This window comes from Trachurus trachurus, assembly GCF_905171665.1.
Source record: "Trachurus trachurus genome assembly, chromosome: 2".
Taxonomy (NCBI): Eukaryota; Metazoa; Chordata; class Actinopteri; order Carangiformes; family Carangidae; genus Trachurus; species Trachurus trachurus.
The window spans coordinates 385,068-395,006 of NC_139914.1; the positions used below are offsets into that span (position 1 = coordinate 385,068).

At 50.8% G+C, this 9,939-nt stretch overlaps 1 protein-coding gene across 1 annotated transcript; it reads right to left on the bottom strand.

The window, feature by feature from the left end:
• Positions 1 to 92: 92 nt before the first annotated feature.
• On the bottom strand, positions 93 to 9,939 carry dytn (dystrotelin; the record flags this gene model as incomplete). Its single annotated transcript, XM_083987390.1, has 18 exons — positions 93 to 188; positions 342 to 349; positions 433 to 641; positions 817 to 941; positions 1,097 to 1,238; positions 1,403 to 1,630; positions 1,698 to 1,831; positions 2,142 to 2,253; positions 2,348 to 2,511; positions 2,588 to 2,659; positions 3,087 to 3,166; positions 3,276 to 3,361; positions 3,991 to 4,168; positions 5,248 to 5,575; positions 6,734 to 6,866; positions 9,492 to 9,684; positions 9,766 to 9,840; positions 9,921 to 9,939. 18 exons carry the CDS (start codon positions 9,937 to 9,939, stop codon positions 93 to 95), a joined length of 2,382 nt encoding a protein of 793 aa, XP_083843516.1.

Genomic DNA, 9,939 nt, shown 5'->3' on the forward strand with positions numbered 1-9,939 from the left:
GTGTGTGTGTGTGTGTGTGTGTGTGTGTGTGTGTGTGTGTGTGTGTGTGTGTGTGTGTGTGTGTGTGTGTGTGTGTGTGTGTAACTCACCTGTCAGTGTGTGTGTTTGTGTGACCTCACAGCGTCCACCAGCTGCTGGACACGCCCCCCCACCTGGGCCGCCGCCTCCAGAAGCTCCGCCCCCTTCCTCTCACCTGAACACACATCAAACACTTTTTACTTCCTCTCATGGTTTTCAAAATAAAAGTTTCATCATCACACACACGAAGAAGAAACTGCCTGGCCTCTAATAATAATAATAATAATGAACCAACACAATTTCAAGAGAAAAATCTGAAAAACTTGATTCACTGAGGGAGTGTGACCAGCAGGGGGCACTGTGGTAACACACTGATACCCCCTCTGTGTGTGTGTGTACGTGTGTGTGTGTCACCTGTCCGTCTCTCCGTCTCCATCTCCGTCTTCAGTCTGGCGACCGTTTCCTGCAGCTGCTCCTCTAGACTACACATCCCATAATCCTCCTCTGGACTACACATCCCATAATCCTCCTCTGGAGACAGGTGGGTGTGGCCGTTCTCTGGCCCCGCCTCCTCTGGTGTGTCCTGCTCTCCTATTGGACGGCAGAGCCCCTTCCCCTCCCAGCTGACGGCATGTGATAGGTGCATTGTGGGAGATGTAGTTAGTTCCTCCTCTCAATTTCAATTCAATTTCAATTTCACAAGCTTTATTGGCATGACTGTCATTACAATATTGCCAAAGCATTACAAAAATGGTAAAATAAACATACTCTCTCCCTCCGTCCTTCACCTCCTCTTCCTCCTCCTCCTCCTCTTCCTCAGTGTTTGATTGAGCGTCAGGAAGCGTGACGTCGTCGTCCGTCTCCGTGACGACGTCCTCCTCCGTCTCGTTGCCGTGGCGTTGAGCCTCCATCTTGTTTAGAGCCTGAATCACAAACAGACGACTGAGCTCAACTACGACTCCCAGCATGCACCTGGCAGCTGGACCACTGAGGCTCATGGGTAATGTAGTTTTAATGCGTTTAAAGCAGTGGTTTCTATGGTAACTATGACCCCATGACGACGTCACAGCTCGTTTACCTGCGTGAGCGTCGCCTGCAGACGCTCGTTGTGCCGTCTCAGCGTTTCCATGGTAACCTCCATCTCCGAGCACCTGTCCTCCAAGACGCCTTGCTCTGATTGGACGGTAAGACGCCACGACTTCATCTGTTGCTCCAGAAGCCTGAAGGGACGAGACCGTTAGACCTGGATCTGGTTCTGGATCTGATCCAGGTCCAGGTCCAGGTCCTGGTCCAGAACCAGGTCCTGGTCCAGGTCCTGGTCCTGGTCCAGAACCAGGTCCTGGTCCAGGTCCAGGTCCTGGTCCTGGTCCTGGTCCAGTCTCACCATTTGTCTCGGTGCAGGTTCTGGATCTCTCTGAGCAGCGTTGACGCCTTCGACTCGTCACCGGAGGTCGCCTGCACCGAGGCATCATGGGAAACCTCTCTGTCATTGGACGGACCGGCGGCTGGATCGGCCAGTGGTGTGGCAGCGTCAGAAGGGGGCGGAGCTCTGAGAGACGGACCGGCGGCTGGATCGGCCAGTGGCGTGGCGGCGTCAGAAGGGGGCGGAGCTCTGAGAGACAGAGAGTTTAATCAACAGGAAGTGAATCAGCAGGTAGCGAATGACTCACCTGTCTCACCTGTTCTCCGTCTCCGCTGGCTCCGCCCACATCAGGACCCTCCTCCTATCAGCTTCTCTCTCAGTGTGTCGCCGTGGCAACAGGTTGTGACGAGCGCTGTGCATTAACGAGGACAGAGACTCTCTCCAGGTGGGCTGAGGAGGATGACATCATCAACACGGTTACCATAGATACACGGAGACGCCGCATTCAGGCGCGTCAACACGGCCGCCATCTTGGTCAGGGCGTTCTGACCATAGACGTCTCTACCTGGCTGTCTCTACCTGTCTGTCTCTCTCTACCTGTCTGTCTCTACCTGTCTGTCTCTACCTGTCTGTCTCTCTACCTGTCTGTCTCTACCTGTCTGTCTCTACCTGTCTGTCTGTCTCTACCTGTCTGTCTCTACCTGTCTGTCTCTACCTACCTGTCTGTCTCTACCTGTCTGTCTCTACCTGTCTCACTCACCTGAGAGCAGAACTCCACCACTGGATGATGCGTCTTGTGTTTCCTGGTGTGACGTTGCGTCATGAAGCAGCTCAGACACACGTGAACGTTCACGCACTTCATACAGCGAAACCTGCACACACGCACACACAGACACACACACACACAGACAGGTGTTAGTCCGGTGTGACGATGCGTTCAGGTGAGCGTGTAGCGTGTAGCGTTACCTGAGGCCGGCGAGGGGGCGTGTCTTACAGGTGTGGCATCGAACCACGTGACGGACGTTTTGACTGACAGACAGTCGGTGCAGCGTCGGTAACCACAGCAACAGACGCGGCTCACTCTGCAGCCATGACAACACGTGTTCTTTACTCGCCGTCGGGGTCGACACCTGGAAGCACAGACTAGATTGTTGCCACGACGACCACCAACCACCAACGACCCGCGGCCCGCTGGCGTGCACTCACCCCGTTAAAACACGACCTCACCGCTGCCTCCACGCCGCCGAACACCGCTTCCTCCTGCACCGCCGCCGGGACCTGAACGCATCGCAGCAGTCAGAGAGAGCGGGAGAGCAGAGGAGCATGCTGGGAAATGGAGGCAGAGCAGAGGAGCATGCTGGGAAATGGAGGCAGAGCAGAGGAGCATGCTGGGAAATGGAGGGAGAGGAGCATGCTGGGAAACGGAGGCAGAGGAGAGGAGAGGAGCATGCTGGGAAATGGAGGCAGAGGAGAGGAGCATGCTGGGAAATGGAGGCAGAGGAGAGGAGAGGAGCATGCTGGGAAATGGAAGGAGAGGAGAGGAGCATGCTGGGAAATGGAGGCAGAGGAGAGGAGCATGCTGGGAAATGGAGGCAGAGGAGAGGAGCATGCTGGGAAATGGAGGCAGAGCAGAGGAGCATGCTGGGAAATGGAGGCAGAGGAGAGGAGAGGAGCATGCTGGGAAATGGCGTCCTGTGGTGGTTACCTGGCTGAGGTCGTGCAGCAGACACCGGAGCGACGAGCGGCTCAACGACCACGAGCTGCGTCCTGAAACCGCCAGCAGGGCTGCAGCACAGGAACCAGACTTTTATTCTGAAGGAGACTTCCGCCTGCGTTTTATTCTGAAAGTCTGATTGACAGATGACATCATCGGAGCGAGGGGGCGTGGCCTCACCTGAGTATTTGTTGGACGGCTGGTCTGAGGACAGAGCGATGAGGGCCGTGTGGAGAGAAGCAGCAGCAACGTAACCTGTTTGATTCCTGCAACACAACACAACACACTGTACCCGGCTGGGACTGATCCTGTTGTCTTCTGTTCCCTCCCTCCATCCCTTCATCTTTCCCTTCCTTCTTTCCACAATCATTTTCCCCTTCCTTCCTTCCTCTTTTGATCCAATTGACCTGATCTGTTCCCTCCCTCCATCTTTCCTTCCTTCCTTCTTCCTTCCTTGAAAAAATATGTTTCCTCCCTCCATCTTTCCTTTCCTTCTTTCCACAATCCTTTCCTCCTCCCTTCCTTCTTTCCTTCATCTGACCCTTCCTTCTTTCCACAATCCTTTTCCCCTTCCTTCCTTCCTTCCTTCTTCTTCCTTCCTCTTTTGATCCAGTTGACCTGATCTATTCTCTCCCTCCATCTTTCTTTCCTTGATCCAATTGACCCAATCTGTTCCGTATCCATCCATCTTTCTTTCCTTCTTTCCTCCCTTCTTCCTTCTTTCTTCTTCCTTCTTTGAAAAAATCTGTTTCTTCCCTCCATCTTTCCTTTCCTTCTTTCCACAATCCTTTCCCCCTCCCTTCCTTCCTTGAACAAATGTGTTCCCTCCCTCCCCGTTTCAACATGTACTGTCTGAAGGGAGGGGGTCAAGCTCTGCTTCAGCATGTCACAGTACATGTTGGCGTTGGTTCCCTCTATGAACTGCAGCTCCCCAGTGTCAGCAGCACTCATGCAGCCCCAAACCACCAACCAGATCAGATCACAGGACACGGTTCCGGTAATCCACGTCCCCAGTCTGCCTGTCTTCTTGTCCCTATCGTCTCTAGAAGAGGCTTCCTGTCCGTATCCTCTCCCTGTCCGCGAATCGGAGCAGATGCTTGTGGCTTTAGATGGTGCAGTACTGAAGGTCTAAAGGGCAACTGGCCTGAAGCATAGACTGTAAGAAGAATGGACGTAGCATCCGTGACGTCACCCATTGGTTTTGGGGAGTCGTTTTTGTGACTCAAATATGGCGGCCTGGACAGCGCCATGTTGGATTTACCGGCCGAGAACCCGCCCACTGGCCTCGAAGCAGCTGTCCACGGAGCTGCTCGGACCTGTCACTCAACGTCTCCGCACCCTAATTGGCCAGAATTTTAACCTAATAACAGTAAAACGGTAGAGTAAAAAAAAAATTCACCCCCCTCAGAGTGTGTGCGGGGGTAGAAACTATCGATTGAGACCAAAAAACGTGCTGACACCAGGCTTTGATCATGTTTATTGAGGATGAAGTCGGCGATTTTAACATGGGGGTCTATGGAGAATGCTGCTTTCTGACACCAGCCCCCAGAGGAAGCCGAGGGGATTGCAGTTTGTTGAACGCGGATGTGAGCTTCACTTCTCAGACCGACAACTGCCCCCTTGGCCTGAAGTCGTTGATGATGCAAGATGTTTTCCAGAGTGAGGTCCCATTGGTAGATGGGAAGAGGGGGCAGATAGGGCAGATAGGGGAGAGGATTTGGGGGAGCAGTGGTTATCCAGCAGTTGATGGTCTGATGTACTGAACTGTCATTATCTTTATCTGTTGCACTTTGTAGTTTGGCCTTGGTGTCTCGCACTCTCTCTGTGTTTCCACAGATCCACCGGAGCTCCATCTCTCTGCACCAGCCGCCGCCTGCATCGCCCCCCCCTCCCGCCCTTTCCCCCGTGCTGTTAAGCCCTCCCTTCCCATGAACCAGTCTGCTATCCAGTCCTCCCATTATGCGGGTCTGCCCTCCCTTCCTCCCTTGCCTACCAGAAGCTTCCTTCATCAGCTGTTGTTAACATTTCCATGTTTCTCACATTCTCTGTTATAAACTGTTTTCTTATCTGTAACAACATCTATGTCCCGTCTGTCCGTCCTGGGTGAAGAAGATGTTTAGTACATTCGCTCTCTCTATGCTCCCCTCTCCACCTCCAGTCTCCTTCTTTTTGCAGCCGGTGATGATTCCCACCCCCTCCCAAAACTCCCGGGGGTTATTTTCCCTTTGCTTCCCCTCCAACCTCCTCTTGTATGACACCTTAACTTCCCTCAGGCAGAGTTTGAGCTCCTTCTTCACCCTTCTCAACTCCTCCCGGTCTCCGTTTTTAAAAGCCCTCTTCTTCCTGTTCAGGACCATTTTTACCTCACTCGTGATCCAAGGCTTGTTATTAGCATAGCAGCGTAGCTCCTCGACAGGAACAACAGCGTCCATGCAGAAGGTCATGTAGTCCGTCAGGCACTGAGCTGCTCCCTCTATGTCCTTTCAGCAGCACCATCTGTAGCCGTGTTGTTGTAGGCTGAGTACTGGGCTGCAGGTGAACCAGGTTGTGGTCCGACTTCCCACCGGGGGGGTAGGAGGGCGGCTGAATATGCATCTCCGGTGTTGGTATAAAGCAGATCGATGGTTCTGTTCCTGTGGGTGGGGCAGTCCACATACTGATGCATTGCTGGCAGTGAGGTTTCCAAGGTGGTGGTTAAAATCCCCAGAGATGATACTCAGAGCCTCATGATGCTGTGATAGATAATACGGCCTGAGGCGAACAGCCAACAGTTGTCTCAGCATGGTGAATCCCGGTAGCTCCACATTAGCTCAGTCAGTGGTCAGTGAGCTCTCCCGGTAGATCCTCTGGCTCCCGACCAGCGCGGACAACTCGTCAACTTGTTCATCAGCGCATTTACATTCCCCACTGACGGAATTGCTTCACCCCGGCACGACTCCCGTAGCCTGGCTCTCGCCAGACCCTTGTAGTTCCGCAAAGCTCCACCAGAGGCGCTACACTCAGCTTCACACAAGGGTCTGGACTCGAGGCCAATGCAAACTTCTTCCCCGGAGCAAAAAATAATGAACCAATCAGGATCGCCGGGCGGGACTTTCTGAGGTGTGACGTAGCGCTGAAGCGACTGTTTGAGTCAAACAACAATGGCGGCTCGCAGTGAGTGGCTGAAGTAGCACGTCATTCAAGATAACGGACAAGGGGTTTATCCAATCACATACAAGATTTTTTTACAAGGCCCCGCCTTCTGAAATGAATCGCCTATGGAGCAGTCCCAGACCCTTGTGTGGAGCTCAGCATAGCTTTGCGGAACTACAAGGGTCTGGCGAGAGTCAGGCTATGACTCCCGCAGTACTTCCTCCGTAGTTCGCTTGGAATGCAGTGGTTTACTCAAATTTTGTTTTTCCTTAACTCCAGCAGCATTGGTCTTGAATAAGCTATTTTACTCGTTTCGGCCGGTTAACCGTTCACAGAGCAGCAGACCGGCACCATGATGTTTCTGCAGATTTCACTCTCAGAAATAGACCAGGATGCTGGAAGATCTCTGTGGTTCACAAGCCCACCAACAGAGGAGAAGGACGAGAAGCTGCGCATGCTTAGGATGACAAGAGTGGTGTTAGGAGCTTCTTCAAGCCCATTCTTACTCGCAGCCACAGAGCCATGGAGCGATGTAAGTGGATGACTCTCCTGAGCTCAAAGAAAAATGGCAGGAGAGCTCGATGGATTGCACTGCTCAGCCAGAAACACGTGTTCGACCTCAGGAGGCTGCTTGATATTCTGAAAGAAAGAGAAAACACAAAAAGAAGTGTTCTCTAGGATTCTTGACCCCTTTCACTGTCAGGATAAAATGCTTGTTCCAAGAGATGTGGAGAAGAGGGCTTAGGTGGGATGAGGAACTGCAACAGTGGTGCTCAGAGCTCCGATCTGCACCAACTGCAGCTGCACAAGACACAACTCAGACTATGGACAGACTCAAAGATAGTGCTACGCTGGATCTGCAGTTCTGCTCACAAGTGGAAACAGTTTGTAGCAAATAGAGTGACAGAAATCCAGACTCTAACCGACCCACGGTCACGGTCTCACTGTGAAGGAAAGATGAATCCAGCTGACCTTCCCACCAGAGGCCTGACGGTGCAGGACCTGAAGCAGAGCAGAGGAAGATGTCCAGGAAGGTAAAGTCTGAACTCAGATCCAAACACCAGATTGTTGTACAGTTTGTTAATCAAGACATAGACTTCTTAGAACCTGTTTTATGTCTGGAGAAGTACAGTAAACTAAAAACAGTGCTCCGAGGGACAGCCTGGATCAAGAGGTTTATCACCAACACCCGCTCCAGCACAAAAATGAGTGGTGAACTGACAGCAGAAGAGCTGAATGAAGCAGGAAAACATTGGATAAAGGTGATTCAGCACCAGAGTTTCAACTCAGAAATTGATCTGCTGAAAGCAGGAAAATGACTCCAGAGTCCGAGAGCTAAAACCATTTCTGGATGAAGATGAGCTGCTCAGTGTGGGAGGAAGGCTCCAGCTTTCTGATCTCTCTTACAGAGAAAAGCACCCATGGATTTTGCCCAACGATCACAGATATACGAGCATGTTGGTGCAGCATCAACATGAGAAGATAATGCATGCACGCAGGGGTACGAGACACTTAAGTGCAGACAAGAGAGAAATATTGGATATTCAAGAAGGTGGTGTCAAGATGTGCACTTTGTAAAAAATTCAAAGCAAAGGCTGGACAACAGACAACTGCACCGCTACCAAAGGACAGAATAACAGAGTCGCCGCTCTATGTGAAGGCACAGAACTCCATGACAGAATCGTACATAACGCTGTTTCCTTGAGCTGTAGCCAGAGCTGCACACTTGGAGCTGGTCTCAGACCTGCTAACCGTGGTCACTTTAACTCTTTGTTTTTATCCAGTGTGGCACTTTGTTTGTTTGTTGGATTGATGTTAATTGTTGTCCCGTGTCGTTGTCCCATGTCATCCATGTTGTTGTGTATTCCATCTCTTTTAATTATTAGCTTCATGTTATCGTTTGTGTCACTATTGTGCATTTTACTGTTGTTTTTTGCTGCTGGCTGCACCGCAAATTGCCCCCCGGGGACAATAAAGATCTCTTGACTTGACTTGACTTGACTTGAGACCTGTTCACAGAGAACTTCCTGCCAGCACTGAAAAGATTCATCTCTAGAAGAGGATTATGACTCAGACAACGCCGAGACATTCAAGAGAGCTGCTCAGGACCTGAAGGAGCTCTGGAAAGGCATCAAAGATCCACAGCGACGAGAGAAGGGCATCACCTGGCGGTTCATCGTCTGCCAAGACCAATTCAGGCAAGGCAAGGCAAGGCAATTTTATTTGTATAGCCCGTTTTTACAAACAGTCTGTCTCAAAGGGCTTTACATGGCATCGTAGCAACATCCTCTGTCCTTAGACCCTCACATCCACTGAGGAAAAACTCCATGGAAACCCTTTTAACAGGGAAAAATCGGAGAAACCTCAGGGTGAGCAACAGAGGAGGGATCCCTCACCCAGGACGGACAGACGTGCAATAGATGTTGTTACAGACAAGAAAACATTCAGCTGCTATATCCTTTGGAAATTTAGATAAACTGTAGTTTATCGGGGTGGAGGATGTTGAGAATTTATTTGGTGGAAAACATTATTTGAGAAGAATAAATAAGTTCATACAAGTAAAATATAAGTTACAGGTTGAATAATTATGTAGAATATTTATTAAAAGCTATATTTTTTCAAAAATAATACAGCCATGGGGCATTTAGAGGGGTACAGAATGAAAGTATTGCTTTTCCATAAAAAATTATATTTAGTCTGAATTAATTATTTAAAATTTTTTTGACGGGTTTGACAATGATTTTCTGTCACGTTCTGTTTACATTCGTACCTGCCCGTAGCCGACACGTGGCGTTAGGATGGGTGTATTTGTGTAGTCTTATCTGTCATAAACAAGTTTACTGTCGCGGACTCTCGGTGCCACCAAGCTCCTTTTTTTTTTTCACCGAGACAAGAGCAGTGACAGCGGAGGCTCTGAGCAGCAGCGGTGTGGAAGGCAGCGAGCCTCCACTCTCCCTGTTACAAGCTACAAGTCATTTATTATGCTGTTAATGACGGTAAAAAATGAAACATAAGGTAAATATCCTGCATAGTTCTCCTCCTCTGCTGTCCTCTGATCAGAGCGGAGTCCCTAGCAACGGCCTGTTTTACCTAGCAACGGTCTGGCAGTCGACTGCTGGAATTCTTTTTCTGTTGTTGTTCTGGTAGCCTAATTCTATTCAACCTTTAACTGTTCGTTAAATAATTTTCCAGGACATTAAACTAGTCAACCCTTCTCCCGGTTTTCCAGGTGGAAACGTTGCACCGTGCACACGCCGCTCTGACCTGTCGTAGAGTCTGAACATCAGATCACACGTCTCCTCCGCCGCCGTCACATGACCTTCCACTTCCTGTGACGCGCTCTCGAACATCCTGCTGAGCGTCCAGGCCACTTCCTGTCTGTTCAGGCCCGCGTCCTGCCGAGCTGCGCCCGCCGAGCCGAACGCCGCCGTGACGTGTGGAACGGACACGACGTTAACTGGAAACACAAACACAGTGAGAAGAGAGGCACTTCTTATTACATGTGACATCACAGTGACATCATTCTGACAACACTCACGGTGACAGAGTTTCCGTAGCGACAGCAGCTTCATGGCGGCTCGATAAACAGACGGTCGGATTTCCATCAGCTCCTCTGAACAGGAAACAGGAAGTAAACACCTGCAGCTTGACGGGGTTAAAGGTCAGTGAACACATCACGGGGGCGGAGCTTACCGACGGCGTCCGGCTCCAT